The 26,459-nt window shown below is 40.5% G+C and overlaps 4 protein-coding genes and 1 long non-coding RNA gene across 7 annotated transcripts in view; 2 read left to right on the forward strand and 3 right to left on the reverse strand.

The window, feature by feature from the left end:
• LOC131238796 (11-beta-hydroxysteroid dehydrogenase 1A-like) overlaps positions 1–9,514 on the forward strand; it is a 44,640-nt gene extending 35,126 nt beyond the window's left edge. The window contains exons 3-6 of the mRNA XM_058236394.1: positions 8,275–8,360; positions 8,651–8,778; positions 8,921–9,089; positions 9,446–9,514. Coding sequence (XP_058092377.1) covers positions 8,275–8,360; positions 8,651–8,778; positions 8,921–9,089; positions 9,446–9,514 — 452 coding nt within the window. The remainder of the gene's footprint in view (positions 1–8,274; positions 8,361–8,650; positions 8,779–8,920; positions 9,090–9,445) is intronic.
• A 627-nt stretch (positions 9,515–10,141) lies between these two features.
• On the forward strand, positions 10,142–13,540 carry LOC131241417 (uncharacterized). 3 transcript variants are annotated; one of them, XM_058240215.1, is made up of 4 exons: positions 10,142–10,481; positions 12,357–12,516; positions 12,648–12,688; positions 13,299–13,540. In XM_058240215.1, the coding sequence occupies exons 1-4, from the start codon at positions 10,315–10,317 to the stop codon at positions 13,351–13,353; spliced, it is 423 nt and encodes a 140-aa protein (XP_058096198.1). In that variant the 5' UTR covers positions 10,142–10,314; the 3' UTR covers positions 13,354–13,540. The 3 variants fall into 3 exon arrangements, with proteins under 3 accessions (XP_058096198.1, XP_058096199.1, XP_058096200.1); XM_058240216.1 differs by having other exon boundaries at positions 12,357–12,490; XM_058240217.1 differs by having other exon boundaries at positions 10,151–10,481; positions 12,357–12,512.
• Positions 13,541–14,003: 463 nt separating this feature from the next.
• LOC131239440 (uncharacterized) lies at positions 14,004–15,478 on the reverse strand. The gene is made up of 4 exons (XR_009168237.1): positions 15,218–15,478; positions 15,041–15,109; positions 14,415–14,476; positions 14,004–14,292 (listed from the first exon to the last, which is right to left on the reverse strand). It is a non-coding gene; the product is annotated as an uncharacterized LOC131239440 (long non-coding RNA).
• A 7,807-nt stretch (positions 15,479–23,285) lies between these two features.
• LOC131238797 (uncharacterized) lies at positions 23,286–24,486 on the reverse strand. The gene is made up of 4 exons (XM_058236395.1): positions 24,349–24,486; positions 23,941–24,231; positions 23,650–23,844; positions 23,286–23,564 (listed from the first exon to the last, which is right to left on the reverse strand). The coding sequence occupies exons 1-4, from the start codon at positions 24,484–24,486 to the stop codon at positions 23,286–23,288; spliced, it is 903 nt and encodes a 300-aa protein (XP_058092378.1).
• Positions 24,487–24,604: 118 nt separating this feature from the next.
• LOC131238798 (uncharacterized) lies at positions 24,605–25,572 on the reverse strand. Its single transcript, XM_058236396.1, has 2 exons — positions 25,497–25,572; positions 24,605–25,281 (listed from the first exon to the last, which is right to left on the reverse strand). The coding sequence occupies exons 1-2, from the start codon at positions 25,570–25,572 to the stop codon at positions 24,605–24,607; spliced, it is 753 nt and encodes a 250-aa protein (XP_058092379.1).
• Positions 25,573–26,459: the final 887 nt, after the last annotated feature.

Consider the following 26,459-nt stretch of genomic DNA (forward strand, 5'->3'; position numbering starts at 1 on the left):
ATTTTCAAGTCGAGTCCGTGCTAGACCTAGCTCAACTTGACTCGGTATTGAGCTCGAACTCGACTTGGTTCAACTCGGATCAACTCAGATCAATTTTTGAGTATATATATAAAAAATTGGATGCTCAAATATAGTTTTTTTTAAAAAAACCTTACCCCCTAACACCTAAATTGTCTCAGCCATTCACCTAACCCTAGCCCCAGCGCCCAAATCATCTTGGCCATTCACTCAAATCATCTCTTGAGCACCTGAATGGTCACTGATGACCAGTACCAGTGGTACTCTCCTCTGTTTCTCGCCGTTCTCCAGCGCCTGACCGACGATTACTCTCCTTCCTCTCCTCTCTCTCCATTTTTCGGCGTCTATCCAGACGACTGACAACTGAAAAGTGAGTCTCCTCTCCTCTCTCTCCATTTTTCCAGCATTTGTTCGATTGAGGTGTGGCACGTGGTGAGCAGTGTCCGTCCGATTAGCGGACCCCACCCATCCATTGGACGGGTGGCTATGGCCCAATCGAACGGTCAGACGACTCAGACCCCAGCCACTGGTGGCTCAAAAACTCAAACTCATACTCAGCTCGAATTGGACCGAGCTTCTGATCGAGCTGAGATGAGTTGCCAATCCAAGCTCGATGGACGAGCTGAACCGAGCTCAAGCTGAGGACTCTAGCTGGCCGAGTCGACCCGAGTTGGGTAAAACTCAGCTCAGATCAACTCGTGTACACCTCTACTTAGAACAATATCCTAAATTAAATGAGGAAAAGTATGTTATATCCAGTGTTCGAGTTGTCAGTATCGCTACAAGTTTCGCTGGCTGGAGATAAAGATATAATATCGTTATCGCTGATAATATCGCCGATAATCGAAAATGCAGGGAAAAAAGGGGGAAACATGGAGAGAATGGTGGAATTTTTTAGTGAAACTTTAGGACATGCTTAAATACACATATTTACATATTCAAGAATGAAAAAATTACAAAAAGAATGCATTAAATTAAAAGTTTCCATTTAATGGGGGCTAAAAAGCATGCGTTGTCGTAAAAAATAACTCAAATAGTAACCAAAATGAGTTCATATAATACAAATGCAGCTGACATATAGTAACTAAGACATGTAAAAGTAAATGAACTCAAAAATGCTAGATCAAGGATGCATGGATTAGATTATCCAATTAGTGCGGTATTTGATACTTTGGCTGCATATGACACTTGATACCTAGCATTTGAAAATGATACATGTGGCAAATTCTAACGCAATCTAAACCGTTTTTTTTGCTTCATCAAGATCTGTGTAACCTAATCAAGAGGTTGGATGACATAAAAAAACCATTAAATGGCCCCATGAAGTTTTTAATGGTGGGCATTTAATCACCACTGTTTCTTTTAGTGTGGTCAACCTGAGATGCAGTCATGCAGATCTGTCTTATTTTGGACACATGCCTTAAAATTATCTATCAAAATAAATGGACGACATTGATAAAATATTTATCATTATGATGGCCCCACATAACATCGACCCATCAATCCACGGATACAAACAAGTGACACGTGCGCACCCTATTAATCAGTACGCTTATTGTATTGAGTCAACTGTGTGGGGCCCTTTGTGATTTATGTATTTTATCCACCCCATCCATCCATTTTACAAGATAATTTTAGGGCTTGATCCCAAAGATGAAGCATATCCAATGCTCAAATGGACCACACCATAGGAAACAATGTAAATTGAACATGCACATTGAAAAATCATTAGGGGCCACAAAAGTTTTAAATCCATGTCATTTTTGTATTTTACCTTCATCCATCCTTGTGTGATCTTATGAATAACTTGGATGACAAATAAACAGCCATAGCGCCTAGGAAGGTTTCAACGGTAGGAATCATTGTCCCCACTGCCTTGGCGGTGTGGTCCACCCATTTTTAGGTTCACTACCTAAAATGATCTTGCTAATTGGATGGACCATGTGGATATAACACATATATCATGGTGGGGTCCACAGAACTTGGTGACTTCCACATGCCACTTACGTTCGCACCTACACACCATGTTAAAAGGAAGCAGATTGCGTACCGAGTAACTCAATAGGTTAAGCGTACTGAGTGAACTCTGTGGGGTCCACCATGATTTATGTATTTTATCCACTCTGTCCATCCATTTTAATAGATAATTTTGGGCTTGAGCCTAAAAATGAACTATATCCAAACCTCAAGTGGAACATACAATGGGAAACATTATGAATTGAACATCTACCATTGAAAATTTCTTAGGGGCCACAAAAGTTTTGGATCAAGCTTGTATTTGTGTTTTCCCTTCATCCATGTTTGTGTGATCTTATGAACACGTTAGATGACAAATAAGCATCACTGTGGGCCCAAGAAATGTTTCAACGGTGGAAGTTATTATTCCATCTGTTTCCAATGGTATGGTCCACTTGATCTCTGGGTATGCTTAAATTTTGGTCTCAACCCCTAAAATAATATGGAAAAATGGATGAACGGCATGGATGGACCAGATACATTCACGGTGGGCCTAATAAAGTTTACTCAATACAATAAGAGTGTATAACTTAGTACGCAATCTGCTTTCCGGGTAAAAACCGGACACGGATTAGATACTGACAGGTTGAGTAACGAGACTCGCTACACATCACCAAGTTCTGTGGACCTCACTACGATGTATGTGTTGTATCCACAACGTTCGTTCCTTTGAAGATATTATTTTAAGGCATTACCCAGAGAACGAGGCAGATCCAAAGCTTTAGTGGACCGCACCACACAAAACAGCAGGAAGATTGATGTACACCATTGAAACCTTTCTAAGGACCACCATAACGTTTATTTTCCATCCAATCTATTCATAATGTCAAAAAGACCTGAATGAAGAGGAAAAACAAATTTCATATTAATCCAAAACTTCTGTGACCCCAAAAAGTGTTTCAATGGTAGACGTTCAATTTCCCATTGCTTTTTGCAGTGTAGTCCACTTGATAGTTAGATCTGTCTTATTTTCCTTCTAAAGCCTTAAGACGAGCTGGCCAAATGGATTGACGGTCTGGATATAACACATAGCTCATGATCAGACCCACTGAACTTGCTGACGTCAATACAGCAAGTATACAACTGGTGTTAAGGTACACCAGCCAATCCGCGTCCTTATACCGAGCCTCGAAATAAAGAAAAAATAAAGAAAGAAAGAAGAAGAAAATCCTGAAATGTCATTCGCGAGGGATTCTTGCCGAAGAAATGGGGTTTTTGAGGGAGGGTTTTGAAACCCTATATCATTCCCAAATCGCGAGGAAATTTCCAAAATCGTTGATTTTTCGTCGAAATTTCAAGCTTCCAATCGAAAAGGGAAAAGGGGATTTTGAGGTTTTTCTTACCGCTTTGCAATGTTCGAAGATCGACAAGAGGCATTCTTCCGAGCTGTGAGTTCCGATTAACCAGGTATGCGATCACTCTCACGTATTTACGAAAACAGCGAAATCAAAGTGATTTTTTAATTTTTTCCCCTTATTTTTACCTATTTATCAAAAAAATAGGTTGTTGGCTATGTGGTTGGTGGCTACGGTCAATATTCTCAGCGATAATCCAAAATTATTGACAATATATCTTCGATTTTTTGCCGATAATAGGGAGAGAAACGAAAAATTGGGGTTTCAGTATCGCTAGACTAGCGACACTGATATTATCGGCGATAATATCGACATTTCATCGACAATTTGAATACTGGTTATGTCTCATATGCCTTATTCAAATGTGGTTGACAGTTTAATATATGTTATGGTCTATACGAGACCAGGTATTTCACAAGCAGTCGATGTTGTGAGCATATACATGTCAAACCCTAGCAACCAACATTGGGAAGTGATGAAATGACTACTTCGATACATTTGAGGTATAAAAGACTACGTCTTAACTTTTAAGAAGACATTAACAAAGTTGGTAGGGTATGTGGATTTAGACTACGCAGGCAGTGTAGATTTCAGAAAGTCAACTTTAGGTTACTCGTTTGTACTAGTGGTGGAGCAATTAGTTGGATGTCGAAGCTTCAGTTTGTGGTGACTCTTTCCATAATGACAGAAATGTTTAAGGAAGGTGTTTGGTTAAGAGGCATGATAAATCAGTTGAGACTTCAGTAGGAGGCCGTGCCGGTTAATTGTGATAGTCAGAGTGTTATCAAATTGGATACAAATTCTGTTTATCACTCACATACTAAACACATTGATGTTTGTCACCATTTTATCAGATGAGTGGTTAAGGAAGGAAGAGTAACTCTGGAGAAGATTCACACTAGCGTGAATTCAGCAGGCATGCTCACCAAAGTCGTTCCTGTGGAGAAGTTCAAGTTCTGTGCAACTTCTTTAGACTTGGCGATGACGTAAAAGGAGGACGGAGTATGCACGAGAAGTATTGACGAAGCTATGATGTGAGACAGAGATAAGAGAAGAGGAAAAATAGCTACACGTTTGAAGATTGAAGACATGGTGGAGATTGATGTTGATAGATGTCTTAAATCTGTAAAATTAAGAGTTTGTCGATGATAGGTTCGATGTTATCGAGCTGAAGTCGATGCCATCGAGTATTTTCCAAATTTCCTCTGTTGGTTACTAGAAATATTGGCGTCATTTTTCGATGACATTAAGGATTGTTCGATGTCATCGAAGTTGGATCGATCAATCGAAGATTTTTGAAAAATCCATGTTTTGCCGTTGGACAGTTTTGGAAGCGGTTCGACGTCATCGAACGATTTTGCGCAGAATTTTGTGGATCCGTCGGATTTATAAAATTTATTTTCGATTTTGTTTGAGATTCTTTCTAAAGCTATATATATGGGTGTAAACAAGATTGGGAGGGAATTCCAAGGTTTTCTAAATAATTCTAGGGTTTCAAAGGGGTATAGCAAGGGTGAGATTCGAGGTTGTTCAAATTGGGTAAGTCTTCTCTCTTTGTAATTTCTGTTTTCATAGTGAATTTTCTGTTGCTTTATGCCTTGATTTTTTCCCAGAAGGGTTTTTCCACGTTAAATCGCTGTGTTCTCTTTGTGTTTGCTTGGTGCTATTGGATTGCTATCCTAAATTCATCTCTGTATGCTTTTGCGGTTTCTCCAACAAGAAGTGTTGATCTCTGATCAGGAGAAGGCACAGAAATGGGGCCTTGAATCACAAACCTCTTATTTCTTGGCTAAGGTATTCTCATGATTTCTTCCTTCCCTTTCCATTGGTAAAGAGAAGCATGAGTCGGTAGACACCTCTTCTTGTTCTCCTCTTTCATCATCGAAATCGCTATCTTCATATTCCATGTCTTCTTCCTCTTGCTTGTTATTCTCATCGTCGCTGTATTCGCAATTCTGGTATCGATGATTTGATGGGAAGGATCCGGTACTTGATATGGTTGAATTATCATCGGATGTTGAAATGGGTTGGCTTTCCTTTCCTTCTTTCTTCTCTTCTTTTCCCCTCTCCTCTTCCTCATTCTCCAATGAATATTTTGGTAGATCATGAGCTGAGACCTCTTCATATGTCTTTTTCTTTTTCTTTTTCTTTTTTTAAAAGAAAGGGAGCTTTTCATATATTAGTGGCCAATTACATTCAGGGGTCCCCCGGGAGAAAAAGAACCAAGGGACGCCTATCGTAGGAAACAGGAAAGAAAAGAAAGCACTATACAAAAGAGAAAAACAGAAACTTATCTGCGGCTTCTCTCTACTCGAGAACCTTCCCTAATAGAACTGAGCCCAACCTTGTCTAAGAAGAGCATACATCTCACCTTGTCCGGAAGGTTACCTTGCTGCAAAAAGAGCGCACTTCCCTGCACCAAACTGCCCGTCCGAGCCATCTGATCAGCAACGGTATTCCCTTCTCTGAAAATATGTTGGAACTTAAAATTACCACTACGCCGAATGTGGTTTATCCTCTGGATCCAATACTCCCATTTCCAGCCAGGTTCAGCAAAACTAGAGAGGAAGTTAACCACTAGTTGCGAGTCCAATTCTACAACCACATTTTTAAAGCCTCGATCTATGCACAACTCCATCCCATCAAAAATGGATTTGAGCTCTGCGTTTACATTAGATCCCACTCCATAGGCAACGGAGAATGCGAAGATAAAATTTCCTTTATCGTCTCTACAAACCCCTCCCCCACCCGAAAATCCCAGATTTTCTAGGGACGATCCGTCCACGTTGAGCTTCACCCGTCCCGGATTTTCTAGGGAAGATAAAATTTCCTTTATTGTCTCTTCATATGTCTTGACATTCAAATCAAAGGTGACTTTCTTTCGGCTGTTGAAACTAAGATTCTCAGGCTTATCACTCGATTCCGGGAGTGGACAAACTACCGATTCCGCTGCTGTTTGTTTCAAAGGGGATCTGGGTTGTAGAGATTTATAGCTTCCATGGCTTCGGTCTTAGGGGAGAGATTTGTTCCTGTGTTTTCGACGTTTTCCTTCACTGAAGCAAGCGAGAAAACACCCCATCAAGGAAAGGTTTTGATTGGATTTTGGCAGAGAAAGATTGATTAGATCATGTTCTTGAAATAAAGAGAAGGAAGAAGAGAGGAAAAAGAAGACAAGCATAGAGAGGAGCCTTGGATTCCGGAAGAGGGAAGTTGGAAAGAGGAGGGCAAAATGGTTAGCAGAAAATAGCTTTCTGTTTGGAAAATATGACCGTTTCGCTATAGATCTCCATCCCTTATATATTCAGGTCATTCTAATGAAAACCAACCCAATATTCACCCAAAATGTAGGCCCAAAATTATAACATTCTTCACTGTCTATTTATAATTTAACTAGTAGGGGCCTCGAGATGCGTGGTCCACATGGCGAGCTGAGTTAACAATCATGTCAATCCATTTATTGGGCCCTAATAAGGATTGCTTATGTTTCAAAAATTAAACCTATTACACAATCCTATCCGTGAATTTTCTTTTAGCCATTAACTATTACCATTTTCTACCTTTGTTTGAAAGGCTAGTGGACAATGGACAGGAATGCCTAATAGATGTTCTCTTTGATACATATGCCATCCATTCTGAGGCCCAAAATAGGAATGGAACGGATTGGTACATGAACTCAAGTCCAATGGCTAGAATATTTTGATCTAAGAGTTCTTTGATTGTTTGTCTATACTCCATCGAAGGTGGAACACATAATATGAATCGTTAAAATCGTTGGAAGTAATAGATCGTATTTTCCTTACATGCCCGCCATCATCCCATGATGGGCCTGCTACAGATATACAAAGTCATGTGAATTTGAATGCAAAAGAAGATGAGATGATTGTTGCAGCAAATCAAACTTGAAGAGCCCATGTAACCAATATCATTTCTTGAGGGGGTAGGGAGATTTTGTGTCTTGGCTTCCATCTAACTGTCACCCAGATGTTAGCCTTACACGTTTCCTATCCAATCTCGTTGTTTTCTAGCATGAATAGATATTTTGAAATCCACAATTCTTTGGAAAGATTAACTGTATCCCATGGCTAAAATCCCTAATGTTACTGTACTGCATGTTGAGGTGGCGGAGCACACGCATTCATGCATTATACTTCCAACTCTCCTCTCTTCCATGAAACATGTGAAACCCAGTTAAGTAGGATCTTGGCAAGTGCCTTCCCTTAGGGCTATGTTGTCTATAACCATATGGGAGAGAACTGGACTGGAGAGAAAGGTAAGCCTTATATTTTCTAATTTCTCTTCTTAAAGAAGAACAAAAGTTCTTTACTGCTACCTTGTGGAGCTTGCAAATTAACTGTCTAACCACATAAATCCTTGTGCCTCTAGTCTCTTATCATTCTTTTGCTTTTTTTTTTTTTTTTTTTTTATAATGATTTTGCTTTGCTTGCATTACTTATGTGCAGGTGCTGAGACAGTGTAGTGTAGTGGCCCATTCGGGCCTCTTTCTTGTTGGTTCTTTTAGTCTAATAAAATAAGGGTCAGGGAGGCCTTGGTGTAGTGTAGTGGGCCATGCCTCAACACTACATGCACTAACACCTGCATATGGTGTATCAATACCTCTAGATGCATATTCCATCAAATGTATGGATATGATGGCCCTTTGGATGTTCCTGAGCGTGAGGCAAAAAAAAAGAAGTAAACCCTAGAAAAAAGAAAGCTAAGTTGGGGAGAAAAAATGCCATATGAGATGATTGAAGTGCTGCAATCCTCGGATTAGTGCACTCCATCACCGGATGGTGGGCCACATATGTACTGACTGGCAACAAAACACAATTATGACCCAAATAGTTGTTCTCTAACCGTTAAGGCCAGAATCTATTGTTTACAGTGGATCATCTGGTAGCCAATGCTGGATTGGGTGCATCCTGTCTGTTCGAAGAAGTGGAGGATATCGCCCGCTTCACAAAAATAATGGTAATGCTGAAATGAAATTTCCTATTACAACTTGCACTTCATACAACCTTACACATAGCACCACATGTATATAATCAGGATAGATGATTTCATGGGCCCCCACAAGAACAGGCCATAGCCCACAAAAATCGTAGCAATTTCAATTGCATTTGGACCATTTTTATTCCTTATACTGGCAACCCTTTTCTCAGGCCATTAATCAGTAGCCCACCAAGTCAAAAATGCCTAATCACCACACACAAGTTCCCATTATCTGGTTTCAGGTTCTGATCGTTTGATGTCGTCTGTAGGATGTGAACTTCTGGGGTTCAGTCTGCCTGACATACTACTCAATCCCTCACCTCCGAAAGAGTAAGGGAAGGATCATTGTAAATGCATCATTAGCAGGCCAGGCTGCTATCTCCAAAGCAAGCTTCTACATTGTAGAGAGAACTCAAAAATCCAATGGCTATCAATGTTTATTTTCTTCATGTTTTAAGATTTGAGATTTCCAAATTCAAATTCGATTGTGCATCCAAATGCCGCCAGACAATTTCATAATTCTCTTCTCCAAATGGTTTTCTGGCCAGCAAGGCAGCTCAGATAAAGTTCTATGAAACACTGAGGATTGAACTCGGTTCAGATGTCAAAATTACCATAGTGACTCTTGGGTTCGTCACATCAGAGATTACCAAAGGCAAACTCATGCTCAAGGAGGGCAAAATAAGAACAGATGAAGAACAAATCAAGGTAAGAAACAAGTGGCTTTTCATCAGAATTTATATGATCCTTCATCTTGGGAAATTGCATTGTTGCGGTGATGTAGTGGTCCCCACCAGCACTATCATTGTGCAACATTCTTAACCCTTTTGATTGGTGGCCTACCCAAAATGGATGGTTAAGAAGAAAAAATACAATGGCCTACGCAAAAATTGAACGATGTGCACCGTTGGTTCAAGGGCCACACTTGTACTACTTGAAAATCCAAGAACACCCAGAATATCTGTAGATCAATTGGATCATCTAATTTCTCCACTAACCATACAAATTTGATTATAACCTTACTCAGATCTTGCCAATGACAATCATTTACAATCCATGGGCAGGTCGTTGGTCCAATCCCGATTGGAAGTGCGGCCATAATGAGTGGGCATGCAAAGGAGAAAGATACGTGACATGGCCCACCTGGTACAGGGCAATTTATCCGATCATATTTTTGGTCCCTGAGGTTTATGACTGGTTTATGCACTCATTTTATGTCGCCAAACAAGGCTATACTGGGGGAAATGCTCTAAGCAAGAGGATCTTGGACATGATTGGGGCCAATAAGTTCCATCCAGCTTCAATGCGATCAATGGACATAAAGACGAACTAAGGATTAATGTCCCATCAGTCATATTATAATAATAGAGAATTTGCTATTTTCATGGACTGCTTTATTTTAAAGAAGGTAATATGCTAAATCTAAATTAAAGTTGTAAACCTTTGTCCATGGCCATATGATAGTCTTAAATTTTGTATAACCTCATGTGTGGGTGATAGCTGCATTCAAATATTAAAGTATTGGACCCACATACTTTTGCGGGTGATTGTGTAGGGATTAGTCTGGTCTTAAAAAAGAGCAGAGACATCCTATCATCATTAAAAAATAAAAATAAAAATAATAAAAAATAAATATTTTCTTAATGTTGACTTCATATATATATATATATAGGGAAAAGGTACTATACGCTCGACCTTACCATAGCACTCCGTAAGGTCGAGTGGTGGCAGCACGTTGAACATCGGATGAGGGTTTTTGAAACCAACGGTTGAGATGTGAGTGTGGATTGAAGGGAGAAAACTGGTTTCACCGGTTATGGTAAAGCCGAGCAAGTACACAGCCATTTAAAAGGGTGTTTTACCCTATCCATCCCGCCCTCTTTCTCTCCCTAAACTTCTGCAAGCAGCCCTCTCTCCCTCAATCCGTCACCAGATGCCCCTGTGTAGCCTCTCTCTCTCTCTCAATGCAACCCTGGCCATGCAGCCCTCCCTCCCCCTCCTTCAATCCCTACCACCACAAGTAGGGACAACCCGCCCGCCGCCACCTCTCTGTCTCCCTCTCCCTCTCCCTTATGTAGACCTCAAAGTGATCGGCTTAAGGTAAGGCTTCTGTTTTCTAATTGGGAATAACCAAGGATTTGCTTTTCTCAACTTTTGTCTTTTGTTATCTACTATGTATTAAAGAGAACTTCAGTACTTGAGATATATGGTTGGAGCGATCAGCCTGCCGAATAAAATGAAATTTTCGCTTTCATCACATTGATTCTAATGCAATGGTGTGTTTGGATGGTCGGTCGAATTGGATTGCGATAAATCATTTTCATCAAAAGGAAATCACCATGTTGGCAAATAATGTTTGGGAAGATCTGATTGCATATGGCTGGTTGCATACTAAGTTAGACCACTAGTGGGTCGCTTTTGTATGAAATACAAGCCAATGCAAACAGTGGGCTCCAACATGATTATCAGCTGATGCAAAAGTAGGCTGGTACACTCAAAAGGTAGGCCACTCCATTGGACTGACCCAGTGCAGGTTTGTGATCCACTCACCTAATGGAGAATGGCTTGGATTCTTGAGACAGGTGATCGATCTTCATGTTGGGGCCCTCCCTGTGCATGGATCAGATGATCTACAAGTGTGACTTGATGGTAGAAAAGATGGGGTTGCATGCCAGGCTACCATGAGGCTGGCTGGATGTAGGTGATCAGTTCTGGTAGTGGGGGTTTTTCCTCTGGTAATAAGTGAAGTTGTGCTAGCACAGCATTGGCCATCTCTGTTTTACCGGCTGGAGTTATTTCAAGTCATTTCAATTGGCCATCCAAACGCACTACACATCCCGAATGCTAAGATATATGTTGTTTGTGTGATGGATATGTTTCTATGCTTAGTGGTTGGACGCAAGCACGAGTAATGTGCATTGTTGTAGCTGAGTATTGTGCACGATTAGCCAAGTAGGGCCAGGTCACACTAGGCCTCTTTGCTGGACGGGCTTAAAAGGCAAGCCGGTCATGTTGATTTCTAGATTCCACTCAAGACGGATGGAAAACCAGTGCTCAGTGACTTGAATGACAAGCAACCACGACTCCATGACTTGTTGATTGAAGCACGCTTACATATTTTTTTAGAGGAAAAAAAATACTCTCTCAACATAAAGCTGAATTACTCTGGCCTTGCATTAGAATTGAAGCAAGTAGCTCAGGCAGCCTTCAAGCAGCAGAACATCCATGGGAGGGTAAATGCCTGCAAAAAATAAGGTGTTACTTGTCAAAGGTTCACTGAGGGAAAACACAAGGCCAAAAACAAACAAAGCGCGAGAAGGAAACTGACCTGCAGAGATTACATCAATCATCCAGGTAGTAATAAGAGCCAGCAGATTTCTGCTCCCTGTCCTTGGTGGAGTCCAACTTGCTAGTTCGTGGCCTATAATTAGTTGGGTTCCGCCTGAATGTAATATTCAGATGCTGCACAAAACATGGGAGCAAGCGGTCAAAGCTCATAAGCACGGTAGCACAAGCACATGCATGCAAGTGTAAACAAGGAAACCCACGCTATCTATCCAAACCAATTACACAACATCTGTAAATAACCTTTGCATTTCCAGGCAACCGTCTAGAATTCAAGCCTGTGGCCCGATTCACTAAAACAAGAAAAGGCAAATAGGACTCAAACTTAAATTGACCTTATTTCATACTATTTAACACTATTTAAGATTCCAAAAAGTATGAATATTGAGTATTTTTTTTCCAGGCCTATTTGGATTAGTACCTTGGATTTTCCATTCTAATTTCTAACTTCGTGAATCTGGTCTTCTGCTGCAGGTTTCAAGGAAGAAACCGTAGCACTTGGTTAATTAGCTTTGAGTTTTCATTTTCTTTTATGTAGTTGAACTGACATGTTTGTTATGTAGTATCATCATTGTCTTTAGCCATTCAAGCCCGAGGACACTGACTATATCACCATCATTTGACTTGTAGAATACAAATGACCATATCGCTTGGGACTGGGAGTGATGAAGTGCAAGCGTGCATGATTGATAAGCAACCCAGTGGCAGTAGTGGAGGTGATTTGTGTGGGAGCCATGGTCTTGAAACACAACTCAAGCTTTATGGTACGGAGGCCAAAGAACTCAAGTGGGTTTTTCTTTTCTTCTTTTTTTCATTTTTTTTCCTTTCTTTCTGGAAGACTCTTCGCTGTTTTATTTCTTTGAATTTGGCTCTCCAATGCTAGAAACCGCTAACTTTCATTTTGTGTTTTTAAATTCCTAGGGCCTCAACTACAGAAATTCAAAGAACATACTTGTTGGAAGGTATATCTTCAAATTAACAATTCATCTCTTGTAATTGACAAGAATTTTGTTCTTTTAATTGGTTGGTTATTTGTTCCAATGCAAACTATGCAGAATTCCAAAAAATTCCAAAGAAAACCCAATTCCACCAACAAATCCATCTCACCATGCATTCAGCATTCTTGCCAGACATAGCATCAAGCCTTGTGTCACCCCATTTGCACACGTGCCACGTCCACAAGTGCAGGGAGACGGTTGCATTGCCTTAGCATGTAAACGTTGGCACATGTATTATTCAATTATAAGATAATTAACTGACACTCACCTGCCTCTATTTAGTAGTTGACTACGGTTGGACTATTCCAATTATCTGATCAGTTTGATGCAGCTGGATAAATTAATCTTTTGTGCTGCTTATTGTTTTTGTAACTTATTATCCAGTTCTAATTTTGGAATGACAACAATCTATAATTTGTATCTGAATTGGGTTTTCTTTGGAATTTTTCATTGGAATTCTGATTTCATTTGGAATTTTAATTTCATTGTTGTATATTTCTTTAGTCTATTGATTGGGTTTTCTTCTATCTTCATTATTTCCATTTTCTCAATCCCTTCTTCTTTGTTTTGGCAGATTAAACAGAGAAGAAAAGAAGGAAAAGTTTAAAAAGAATAAAAATAAACACTAAGTTGTCTACTCCCTATCTTTTGTTGTGGTTTTTTCTTTCTTTTTTTCGTGGATTATTTCTCTTTTTCTCAAGTTCATCCTTACTGTCATGGGTTTGTAAGCCATGAAGTCTTTATCTGTATTAGCTTAGATGAGTTGATCAATCAAGGCATTTACTATCAATGGTAAGAGACGTCACATTTTTATAATTTTTTCTTAACAATTAGGAAATAGCTACGCATATTATCCGTAGCCTTATTTCTAGAATCGGCAATTTTACTAGTTTCAGCATATTGCTACGGATTTCTTTATACTTTTAGCTGCACATATTATCCGTAGCTATCTGTACATTTCTCTACACCATACATATTTCTGGAATTTTGATATTTTACCTTTGCTAAAATGGGTCCCATGCGATCAGGAATCAAATCCCAAAATTGGACAAGTTGAATTTGTGCACAAAAGTTCTGTGCAAAAATTTCAATTAGTCATGTTTGGCATTGCACCAAAAATTTATACATGCACATTAAGCATGCCCTACCTTGCGGATTTTGGAGTGCATACATAGGACTACCAAGGTCACTTGATGAAACATCCGAAAGTTTCCCCATACAATCAGGAGGTACACCCAAAAATGGCCGGACCCATTTCTCCACTGCACTTCCAGCACAGTTTCTCCAAAATTATTGTACAACTTTACAATAAAAATTATATATATTTACAACAATAAGTTTACAATGGTCTGAATACATGAAAAATAAATAAATAAATCCTCTATGCTCCACTCCTTGTTTAAGCATGCATGATGCATGGCGCAAACCACAGAGCATGTCATGATGCATGACCAAGCAACAGAACTGGGATCTCTAGCTTGTTGAGAGAGGCAAAGAGTTTTATAAATTTCAGGTTTCTTTGTTTGAATTACTTTGAAAGAGTCCACTCCCTATCTGCTCCAGATAACCTGATGGCAGTGAACAAAATAAAATCTCATTATTTCAATACCAAATAAATCTAGGCATTAAACTAAAATGCACAAATCACATTTTGCAGTCTGAAACTTTAAATTGCAACAGTCAAGCATACCTGCAAAATCTATGAAACTATTTAAAAGTGCAAGTCTAACAGATTCTTGGAAAATTCGGTGACTCTCTTATAGGCAAAGCAAAGTAAAAAACATAAATTAAAAACCCAACCAACCCATTTGGAAAGATCTCAGTTCCCTCTCAAGTGTTGTTTTCATCCCATCAAGAAGAACACAGAACTAGAAAGAAAAAGAAAAAGAAATCCCAGATATGGGAAGGGCTCCTTGCCTTAAGTGGGTTGGTATGCTGTTTCTCATGATTTATCAACTAAACAATACTGCTTTTAATTACAACGGGTGGCTTTCGAAATGTTCTAGTAATTGGTGCTGATGCGCTTTCCCGATATGTAGATTGGAAAGATAGAGGTACTTGTATCCTCTTTGGTGATGCTGCTGGTGTAGTATTAGTACAGGTACCTGGCTCTTTAACACATGCAACTTTTTTTTTTATTATACGCACTCGCACCCCCACGTACTCACACTCCACAGTGGCTTTTTTATACCACGCTGGGTACTCGAACCCATGACCTCATGTTGAAACTCCAGAGAGTCTACCACTGAGGCATGAGTAAGGACCTTGAAATGAAGATATTCCGGTAACTTGCTATGTAGGACTTCGAAATGAAACCTACCTTTGTTCCTAATTCTGTCAAGGCTATTGCCATGTTATTCTTGGCAATCCCAAAATTTAGAGACACTGTCAAACACTTGACACAGCAAAACATCCATCACTAAAGATAAATATCAATCAAAATGCATCAAGAGTCATGCACTATTTATGACTACAAATATGAGAGCAGATAACCATGGGACTACCTCTTGTAGCAAACAATAGCTGATTCCAAGTCCCCACGGTTTTTATATATAATACCCATGTTGCAATATGCTTCGGCATACATAGGCCTCTGTAGTGCAGCTTTCTCGTAGCCAGCTAAGAGCCAAATCATATTGCATCATCTCATAATAGACCACCCCAAGGTTGTAATATGCAGGCTAGATTTGAAACACAACACACCAAGAATTAACAAGGTTGCCGTAAAATATAAAATATATGAAGGCCATACCAACAGAACAAGAATCGAAGAGATCGTGAGATTACGGCATAGTGGCTGTCCATCTTTAGAGGTTCACAATACTTTTAGATTCCATCCTGAGTGTTTCCAGCCAGTTTTAAACTGGTGCCCAAATCTGTTATGACAATTGCAAGACATTCTGTAGCTGGTTTGTATGATAGATGAGCCCTTAGAGCCTTTTGATATGACTGCAACAAGTATATTTGAAGGTATGAACGAGCACTCCAGATGCTCAATGCTGACAGATTTGTGTACCAACAAGAATGAACATGGATATGTGGAAAAAAAAGGTAAAAAAATTAAACTGAGTATTTGCCCAACACATAATCATGAAGGGCAAATGCATTTGGATGTACAATTCACTTCTATTACGGTGATTATGTTGCGTAAGAAGTGAAATTAAAGATGGATTGGCCCCGCATTATGCCCAAAGCTTCTTGCTCTCAAAGAAGGATTGCCGATGAGTTTTCCTGCTATTTATTTTTGCATATTTATCTAGGGTGTGAGAGCCTGCCTTTTTTCAGGTTTTCTTTTTTACTTCTCTACGATGATTGAGGGTGAACATACAGGTCGGGATATCATCTGGAGCAGCTGCTGCTGCTGCAATTAAGATTGCAAAGAGACCAGAAAATGCTGGAAAGCTCATTGTTATAATTTCTATTCTCTTGTTTCTTCCATCAGATATTATTTACTTTGATTCTATTTTTCATATCCTTATCTCGTCCATGAACATTTGCAACCAAATCTTCTAAAGCTGATAACACAGGTTCCATTATTTCTAGAGTCCTCATTCTTTCATTTATTAAATAGTTCATCATACAAGATATTTTATTGCGCCCTAAGATGGTTGACTCATTAATGTTTGAAGACAGGGGAGTTGAGTCACTTTTATTTTTTTCTTTCGCATTACATGTCCACCTTTTAAGTATATAACGAGGAGGCATTTTTATGATGGATTCTTCCTTGAACACAACTAATAAATGCCTGCAAACAATACCACAAAATTCGAAGCTCTGACAAGTACAAGAACCGAACCGTTCATCATGGTTCCAAATAATTGTATACATTTTATCATTCCTTCTATAGTCGAATATATTATATTTACTTAATGGTCATTCTCTTACTATCAACTTATTAACAATTAAAGCACTTTCCTTCACCTCTACTTGAAAGTCATAAAATACTTATCTTGTATAAATTTTTGCCATTTCTGTTTCAATATCAATCGAGGTTATTGATACAGGTGTACTATATAAGATGCCAATCTACATTCATTGTCGATTTAGTGTCACAATTCGATTTCAATTCATTATGCCGATGTTTTTGTAAAGCGCGATCATATCCTTCTACAAATTCTAATAATGTTGACTTATGACTTGCAAAATAATCAAAGAAGGCATTCATGACTTCACTCTGTTATATCGTTGACATCCCTGCATAAAACGTTTTCTTGACATAAGCTGGAATCCACATTTTACGTATCGTGTACAAATCTTGTAGCCATTTATTTTCTTCAAGGTTATAATTTAAAATCATTTTCGACCATAATGCATCAAATTCGGCTTCCTCATTGCACATATATACACAATTTCTCTAATCAGTGTTGAATGATGGGTTCTCATTAATTACTTTACCTAACTTCTCTGGAAGTTTCTGTACAATGTGCCACATGCACAACCTATGCTCAGTATTCGGAAATACACTTGCAATTGCAACAATAATTGTTGGATCTTGATATGTGATTATGGCCTTTGGAAGCTTCCCACCCATAGCTTGTAATCATGATTGAAATAACCATTTGAAATCTTCAATAATTTCACCAAACAGAAGCCTGACACTAAATAAGATAGATTGCTTATGGTGGTTGACTCCGACAAATGGACCAAAAGGCATATCAAATTCATTTGTCTTGTATGTTGTGTCAAAACATACAACGTCACCAAAAGCTTCATAGTCTATTTTTAAAATATTATCTGCCCAAAAATAAGATGCCAATCTACATTCATTGTCAATCTGGATTGCATAGGTAGAATTATCATCATTCCTGTGTTTGTTTTGAAAGTAAAGAAGCAACTCTTGACTACTTTTGCCATGTTTGTCACACCTTTGAATTTTAAGAGCATTCCTTGCATCTTCATCAACAAAACCCATTTTCTCAGGTCCCCCAGCTTCATTTGTAAAAAAATTTAACACTTTAGCTGCTCCAATACTTGCTTTTCTCATGTTATCCATGACAACCTTATAAGAATCTGTAAAATGTCGATGTGACTGTAAACAATGAACCTTGCAATCACATTTGGTCATGGTTCTCGGTCTTTTTTTATGATCCGTTGCTTCTATATGCTTGTGATGTCAATACTCTTCCTTAGAACATATAAAACTTCACATAATTGTTTCACCTGTTTTCATACTAGTTCACGTTGAACCTTTTCGTATACTAAATCCACACCATCTAGCATATTCATTGTAGAAATCATACGCAACATTTTCAGAAATGAACACCATACCAACTATTGGTTTCACTTCTTTGGGTGCTTTTGGAATGAAATCATATGGATGTGAGATTGTTTCTTCAGTATGATTTGTCTGGTGTTCATTGGAAATTTGTATATCACCTATGGCATTATCAATACTACATGAACCAATTGGGGGTCCATTATGATTCTCTACACCTGCATTAGGTTGTGACTCCATTTCCCCAACTACAAGTTCAAAGTAAACATAAATTCGGTTAACAAAAAACTATGAAATAAATATGAGGGCACAAAAATTACTATTTATAAATGAAGAAGAAAAAATATAAAAGAAAAGAAAAAAAAAATAATAACAACCCTTAGCTTAATCTAGTGAATCATATTGGCATATTCTACAAAAGTATCAAATTACTCTCTTCTATATAATTTAAAGAATTGAAATCAATGAGCATGCAAAAGAAATTATTTAATTGTAGAAACATATTAAATTGGAAGGATTTTTTCATATTTGAAAATTCGAAACTTGTTCTTTTTTCTTTATAACTCTAGATACTTTAGTCGGATGGTTTTATCTACACCTTCCCTACAAGTTGGTTTCCATTGTTCAAGCACCTGCCAACCCACATCCTACATTTGCAATGGTGATGTGTGCAGGACCCCATTCCATCACCCACCCAAATTGTAGACCGGAAGCTTGTAGGCTCACCCACAGCAAACAGGCACCGGTACTGTTATGTCAATAAAAGCAGATATATATGATACAATAAAAATAGCTTAGAGAAAGCAAAAAATGATGGAGAAGTGGTTATAAACACTACACAGATATATACACAGAGTAAGAGTAAGGGTTTGTTAATCTAACATGAGTTTATAAGCCAAACCTACATCCAGCACATGTCCTAATGTACTATACGTGTGTGAGATCCAAGCCATCTATCATGTGGGCCCCATTGTATAGATGCACAGGTGCAATAATCAGGCTGGCTCAATCATTAGTGGATCACAATGTATTAAACAAATAGAAAACAAGGAAATTTTTATTTTAGCTATTTGGCCATCGTGTAAACTATTGCCCACCCATGAGTGGACCAGCCTATTTTGGCCTATGGCAATTACATGGCAGGACCCACCTGATGGATGGCTCAGACTAAGCATGCCATCTTGCCACATAGATTGGGCTTGGGCTATACACGTGCATGGTATCTGCGAACCAGTATATGAGAGTAAAGATAGCTACCAGATTAATAAAGTAATTACTAATAAAAAAAAACTAGTAGAATTACAGCTTCTCATGGGAAAGTAGTAATGCTCAGCTTGTAATCCATATTGCAACACTACAACGTAAAATAAGGGCAAGAATATTCCCATCTTTACTGATGTAGAGTGGGTCGCGGACAGTTATATGGCCAAGATGGATTAGAAAAGGCCCGGTTGATGACAAAAGTGATCCAGACCATCGAACCTTAAATCAGGCGTATCTTGCAATCCGGAATGAGTTATCTGACGTAAAATATATGATTTTGGGGTAGAACGAGCTACTGAAGCCAACCAACCCTGCTATGCTGGGTTGCGCAGCCCGAAATTGCGAAAAACCCTTGGATCGACGGTCGTTTCCCTGTTTTAATTTTGTTTTTACTATAAATAGTAAGTTTTAGTTTGATTATAACTCTTCATCCGTCGGGCTTTAGGTGTTGCGCCCAACGTGAAAAGAGCTTAGAATAATTAGGAGAACGGTTTGGTGAAGCCAAACAAGACACTTACTATTTTTGTCCGAAAACCTTGCGCACTAGTAGACATCACAACCGTCTATAAATAGTAAGTTTACTATTTATAGTAAGTCGCGGATTCTAGGAGTTTGAGTTGTAGTTTGATTCTAATTTCTTTCCCATTGCTTGGTACCCCTATTTAAAGGGTTGTGAACTCATTTTTATTCATCAATTAATCAATTTCGAATTTCTTAGAATTTAATTCTATTTTCTGCTTTCTTTCCTCGTGGATTCGAAAAGTCTCTGTGAGGAGTCCAGAGAAGCTCCGTGGATTCGGAGTAGTTATCCTCATCACGTTCATCCCTGCGTCATTTATATTTCAAAGTGATACTCCAATTACTCATTCGTTGGAGGGAAACTTTTATTTAACCATAGCTTCTTTTTTTTTTTTTTGGGGGGGGGGGGGGGTTAGCTTGTTAGTACACACTCATTCGTTGGAGAGAAACTTTTATTTAACCATAGCTTTATTTGAATTCCATTCATTGACAACATTGAACTCCTAGGACAAGAATCAGCCCAATTAATCACTAATCAAGAGAAAGCAATAACTATTCTGTTTCAATTAAAAATAAAACAATAACAACAATAATAACAGAACTTAACATCATACAATTGTTTATTGGATTGTGATATTTAGTGAAGGATTACATGAATTGCATACGGTAGAAAGTATTTCAAGAAGTATGTTTAGCATGATTAGGATATTTGCTAGAATCACAGGTTAGGGAACAAGTAAGTGTTAGCACTAGATACAATAATACAAGGCCACTAGCAATCTTCTGCAAATGTCCAAGTAAACAAGGTTACTGGCTTCACCAATTAAAAATTCAAAAGTAAATTTTACAAAAAAGAAAAGAAAAAGAAAAAAGATAAAACAAGCCTTTTTTTTTTTACATGCAAAAACTGTTATTAATTTGGGTTTGGGATCAGGGAAGCTTTAGTTTCAAAATGTTGGCATGTATAATCGGGTTGTAGATATGCTGGGCCTAGGCCAAGCAAATGCAAAATTTTGAACACGTCCAGCCCGACAATTCAATATCTAGGCCTAAGTGCTGCCCACCGACAGCCGGAACTATGATAATCCCTTGTGATATTCTCGATATTATGAAACCTGCTATTAAAACTTAATAAAAATGATAGTATTTATCTAGAATTTGGATCTGACACATTATTCGTGACTTATTCCATAGTTGATCGTTCTAGTACTAGGACAGGGCCTTAGGGGCTTACTACTTGATATCTTCCCAAATCACTGCCCAAACCCAGAACCTGGATCCAGATCAGCCAGAGTCTGATCCATGCCCAGACCTAGAACCTGATTCAGAACATCTCAATCTGAAAAAAAACCAAAAAATAGAGCCAATAACCTGTAACGCTCAATTCGAGGCTGCACAGCGTGGTGGTAGGGAATGAGGGAGAGGGGTGGAGGCAGTCGTGGCTGGTGGTACCGATTAAGGGAGAGAAGGGCGGAGAGAGAGAGAGAGAGGTGGAGGCGTACATGGCTGGTGGTTGGGATTGAAGGAGAGATAGGGCTGCACGCGGACGTGGCTGGTGGTAGGGATTGAGGGAGAGGGAGACAAGAGAGAGAGGTGGCGGCAGGCAGGTTGTCCCTACTTGTGGTGGTAGGGATTGAAGGAGGGAGAGAGAGGGCTGCATGGCTAGGGTTGCATTGAGAGAGAGAGAGAGAGAGAGAGAGAGAGAGGCTACACAGGGGCGTCTGGTGATGGATTGAGGGAGAGAGGGCTACTTGCAGAAGTTTAGGGAGAGAAAGGGGTTGGACGGATAGGGTAAAACACCCTTTTAAGTGGCCATATACATGCTTGGCTTTACCATAACCAGTGAAACTAGTTTTCTCCCTTTAATCTGCGCTCACATCTCAACTGTTGGTTTCAAAAACCCACATCCGACGTTCAACGTGCTGGCACCACTCGACCTTACGGAGTGCTATGGTAAGGTTGAGCGTATAACACCTTTTCTATATATATATATATATAATTAAGATGCTATTGACTGGAACATGGCAAAATTACAGCCTAGGAACTTCGGGTGGGAAACAAGGAAAAGGACCTTGTCGAGAATGTCTATCCTCGCCATCTTGTGGGCGGTCTGGAAAGAGCGGAACGACAGATGCTTCAACAACTCCCTCTCATCACCGCAATCTGTGGGATCCTGGGCTAAAAAATTAGTAATTGAATGGGAGACTGCTGTTCCGGGGTTGAAAGATTTTAATTTTCTATTTCTTGGCCTGTAGCTTTGGGTCTGCTATCTCAGCAGTCCCCTTTTGTACTTCTCCTTTTTTCTAATATATTCTAGTTACTTTTAAAAAAAACAGGGAAAAGGACTTGCCCCACCTATCATATGCTATACAAAAATGCCCAATGACCCAGCAAAACAAGGAAAAAAAAACCAACAGGGACCCGAAATCAGAAGGGAAGAAGGGACTAGTGATGAGGGCTAAGAGCGTGTTCTCTGATGGATCCAAGGCCCGCCTTGTCAAGAAGAGACAGGCCTTTAGTGATATAGGGTAAGGAGGAAATGGTAGAAAAGATATTGTTGGTTTGTGTCTTATTGCCGAGCTTCGCCAAACTGTCAGCAAGACCATTTGCTTCCCGGAGAACGTGCGCTAAATGAAAAGAACCTCTACCCAAGAGGGAAGTAATTTTGGAAAGACAATATACCCACTTCCAGGAGGGGGTACAATTCATTTGGAGGCAATGCACTACCTAGGAGTAGTCCTACTCAACAATAATATTTTGAAGGCCCCTATTCAAGCAAAGAAGAATGCCGTTATGGACAGCTCTCAATTCAGCCAAATTGTTAGAGGCGTTGCCGTATCCATTGGCGAAGGCGAGAACCACATTGCCGAGGTGGTCGCGAACAACACCACTACCACCTGCAGGGCCGAGATTGGACAAGGCCGATCCATCGACGTTTAACTTAAGAAACCCCTCTTTAGGACTCATCCATTTGACAAACGAAACAATACGAGCAGTCCCGGGGAAACGAAGAGGATTAGCTGCCGCAAACTTGGGCTGAGGCGGAGAAGGCATAGCAGAAGAGAAGGTCGGGAAGAGGGCAAAAAGCCACCATTTCACCCTAGAGAGCAGCACAGACACAACAATCCGCTCATTGTTGAATCTTACCTCATTTCTCGCTTTCCAAATCTCCCACAAGATGAAAACCAAGGCTAGGCGAAAACAATTACGGTTGATGGAATGAGGCAGGGGCCTAATCCACCACCAATGAAGGTGTTCTTGGATGGAGGAGTGGCTGAAAACCTGTAACCTGAACATAGCAGCAGCTTGATGCCAAATGCACGAGGTGAGCACACCTTCCAGAAAGAGGTGGCATGGGGATTTTGCACGAGGGCCAGAGGTATGCTCTTCTGGACAACATGAACATTTGGAAGCCAAGTAGACCCCCTTCTGTTGGATGAGAACATCGATGGGGAGGGACCGGTTCAGAATCTTCCATGCCATGAGGGAAATCTTTGGAGGAATCAATTAGTTCCAGACAAAATTCGGCAAAGGGAGCACTTCTCCATGCTCATGGATGACGTTCTAAGTGGAAGAAACAGAAAACTTCCCTACTGGGTTAGGAGGCCAAACGAGTTTATCATCGCTATTAGAAGTGCAAAAACCACCTTGGACTATAATCTCGCGTAACCAGTCAGGGAGAGGGACAGGGGTGACATGTTTCAGCCCATTAGAGTTAAAGAAATCTGCAATAAATCTGTCAGCCGACGACTCAGGAATGTCTAAGGAGTGAGACGACATCAACGGGCCTAAACCAGACCAGTTACTGCGCCACAAACTGCTGGATACACGGCCAATAGGCAGCTGCCATGCTCATCCAAAATAGAGAAAAGGTGAAGTAGAGCTTTCTAGAAGGGGGAGGACTGACCTATCCCGTTGGGAGAGAGACCTGCCAGTATTTTGAATGCATGAAATAACCCCAAAGGCTCCCTTGCCAGTCGATTTTAATGCCCCATGCCAGCTTCATATGGAGACAGCGCATGACCTCTTTCAGCCTTTTGATGCCGAGACCACCCTCCGACTTCGACCTGGCGAGAAAGGCCCACTTCTTCCAATGAAGTATGCATTTTCCGTCTTTACAACCCTAGAAGAAATTAGCGAACATCTTCTCAATATCATTCAAGACTCTCTTTGGGACCGGCATAGTAGCTAGAGTGTGGATAGGAATCCCACTTAGCACATAAGTAATCAATGCTAGCCGACCGGATTGAGAGAGGATCCGGGCTTTCCAACCACCGATCCTCGCGGCTAGCTTCTCGACAAGAGGGGAGAAAGCGTTGCATCTAATCCTACCATTGAGCATTGGGACACCTAGGTAGGAGAGGTTGCCGGATGATCTCCCAATCCCTAGGATTTGAGAGATATTTTTTACTCTGGAAGGCACAAGTTTAGTTGAACAGAAGAAGACACTCTTGCTAAGGTTGATCTTTTGGCCAGAGATGGATTGGTAGAGTGAGAAGAAAGCCCTGACCTGGAGAAGCGAATTTTTAGTCCCATTGAGAAAAAGAATCGTATCATCTGTGTAGAGCAGATGATTTATCTACTTACAACCTCTTTTAACTTTGAACGGGATACAAAGACCACTGACAGAGAGATAGGAGAGACCCCTACTGAGGACTTTCGCAGAAATGATGAAGAGACTGGGGGAGAGGGGATCTCCTTGGCGAAGACCGCGGGACGATTTGAAGAAGCCATAACTAGTCCCATTTACAGAACCGAGAACCATTTGTTGCACCAGCAAGCCTCAATAAGCTGGACCCAATTCGAGGCAAAACTGAACTTGAGGAGAACCTGCTTCAAAAAATTCTAATCTACCTGGTCGTAGGCTTTTTCCATATTGAGTTTCACAACAATGTTGCCCCCATAAACTCTTCTGTCAACGTCTCTAACACCTCTTGGCAGAGGGCAATGTTCTCAGTGATAAAGTGGCCTCTAACAAAGGCCCCTTGCTCTAAGGAAATCATCTTAGGAAGCAAGACCGCCAGTCTACCAGCTATTATGTTCGCAAAGATTTTATAAACGACGTTACACAAGCTGATAGGTCTGTAGTCAGAGAAGGATTTGGCCCCCAATTTTTTTGGAACTAAATAGACCAGGGTAGAAGTGAAAGTCCTAGGCAGGGCGCCCCCACTGAAAAAATCAGCAGCTGCCGCATGAACATCTCCCCCAATAATGGACCAACACCTAGCAAAGAAGGCCGCAGACAGACCGTCTAGGCCGAGGGCCCCATCTTTGGGCATCTTAAGGACCGCGTCTCTAACCTCTTCAATGGAGGGGCTGCGAAGAAGCATCTCATTGTCTTCCACAGAGATCAGGGACGGGATGTGGGAGAACAAACCATCAGTCGAGGGAGTAGAGAGGGGGGGCACATCAGCGGTAAGCAGAGACTCTAAAATTTTTATGGCCTCCCTCTGAATGGAGGGTTGGTCATTTTTTTTAAAGTGGACTCTTGCCACATTTTCATAATCACAGCAAATGTATATGCTTTCGGATGCAGCCCAAACAAAAGGGCGAGCCACACCTATCATGTAAGAGAAAAAAAAAACATTGAAACAGATAGAAACTGGGGTCAGCGAGTAGTAGGACAGCTACCCCGAGCTGCTCCCTAAACTCCCAGACTATCTGACCCCCTGACTCTACCTCCCCCAACCAGAGAATGAGAAAATGCGTTAAACAACAACTATAAGAGAGCAGATGTAATGGAGCCTAGGCCCACTCTGTCCAGGAATAAAAGACCACGAACCTGAGGGGGGAGCTCCCTGGTGTTCTCAAAAACAGCTGTAGCTTGGGCCTGGCTGCCCACCCTAGCCATTCCGTTTGCCGGGCCATTCCCTTCTATAGGGATCACCGAAAACTGAAGGGTCGCGCTCTACTCCAGCCTCTTAATTCTACTGACCCATGGGCGCCATTGCCAAGGGATGCTGGAGGATGAGGATAAGAGGCCCACCGCCACCGTGGAATCAGACTCGACAACAATCTTCTCAAAACGTCGCTCCAGGTATAGAATAATGCCATCATAAATTGCTCTCACTTCCGCCCTGTTGTTTGTCCCCACTCCATAGGCAGCTGAGAAAGCAAAAATCAGATTTCCCTCCTCATTCCTGTAGACTCCCCCACCCCCTGATCGACCTGAATTGCCATAGGCAGAACCGTCTACATTTAATTTCACCCACCCTGTTGCAGGTTTCAACCACTTCACTGCTCGATAAGAGAAGGAGGGCTGGGCGTTTGAATGGCCAATGGAGTGGGTACTTGATATTCACATCCTAACTTCTTGTTGGTCCTCCAACAAGGTTAGTGCCCACCACTTGATGCGGGCAATAGTAGCATTTCCCACGATAGGAGATTCATTAAACCTGGCTCCGTTCCGGCTCACCCAGATCTCCCATAATATGAGGATTAGAATCAAACACCTGATTGAGGCTGACGCTGCTCCTGGAGCATCTGCTCTCCTCCACTGCCTTAGCCAATCATCAATAGAGAGGTGATTGAGGAACGTGATGCCGTAAGCTGCCGAGAAACTATGCCAAATATGAGTCGCCAGCTGACCAAACAGGAAGAGATGAGAGAGAGAGATTCCACCTGCGGTCCTGAGGAAAGGCCGGTCTTGTAGCAGGAGCATCTTGAAGCCAGGAGAATGCCTTTGCTTTGCACCCTTTCATCCACTGGGATAGCTTCGTTCAGTAGGCGCCAACAAAA

Source organism: Magnolia sinica, chromosome 3 (genome assembly GCF_029962835.1).
Source record: "Magnolia sinica isolate HGM2019 chromosome 3, MsV1, whole genome shotgun sequence".
Lineage (NCBI taxonomy): Eukaryota > Viridiplantae > Streptophyta > Magnoliopsida > Magnoliales > Magnoliaceae > Magnolia > Magnolia sinica.

Coding starts and splice junctions, on each gene's coding strand:
- LOC131241417 (XM_058240215.1), top strand. CDS start 10,315: ATGCCCCTGTGTAGCCTCTCTCTCTCTCTCAATGCAACCCTGGCCATG. Junction 10,482..12,356: donor CTCAAAGTGATCGGCTTAAG/GTAAGGCTTCTG, acceptor TTTGACTTGTAG/AATACAAATGACCATATCGC. Junction 12,689..13,298: donor AAGAACATACTTGTTGGAAG/GTATATCTTCAA, acceptor TTGTTTTGGCAG/ATTAAACAGAGAAGAAAAGA.
- LOC131238797 (XM_058236395.1), bottom strand. CDS start 24,486: ATGGTTCTCGGTTCTGTAAATGGGACTAGTTATGGCTTCTTCAAATCG. Junction 24,232..24,348: donor GGGGTCTCTCCTATCTCTCT/GTCAGTGGTCTT, acceptor TCGCTTCTCCAG/GTCAGGGCTTTCTTCTCACT. Junction 23,565..23,649: donor TGCATTCAAAATACTGGCAG/GTCTCTCTCCCA, acceptor TGAGCATGGCAG/CTGCCTATTGGCCGTGTATC.
- LOC131238798 (XM_058236396.1), bottom strand. CDS start 25,572: ATGGCTAGGGTGGGCAGCCAGGCCCAAGCTACAGCTGTTTTTGAGAAC. Junction 25,282..25,496: donor GCTCCCCCCTCAGGTTCGTG/GTCTTTTATTCC, acceptor CTTACATGATAG/GTGTGGCTCGCCCTTTTGTT.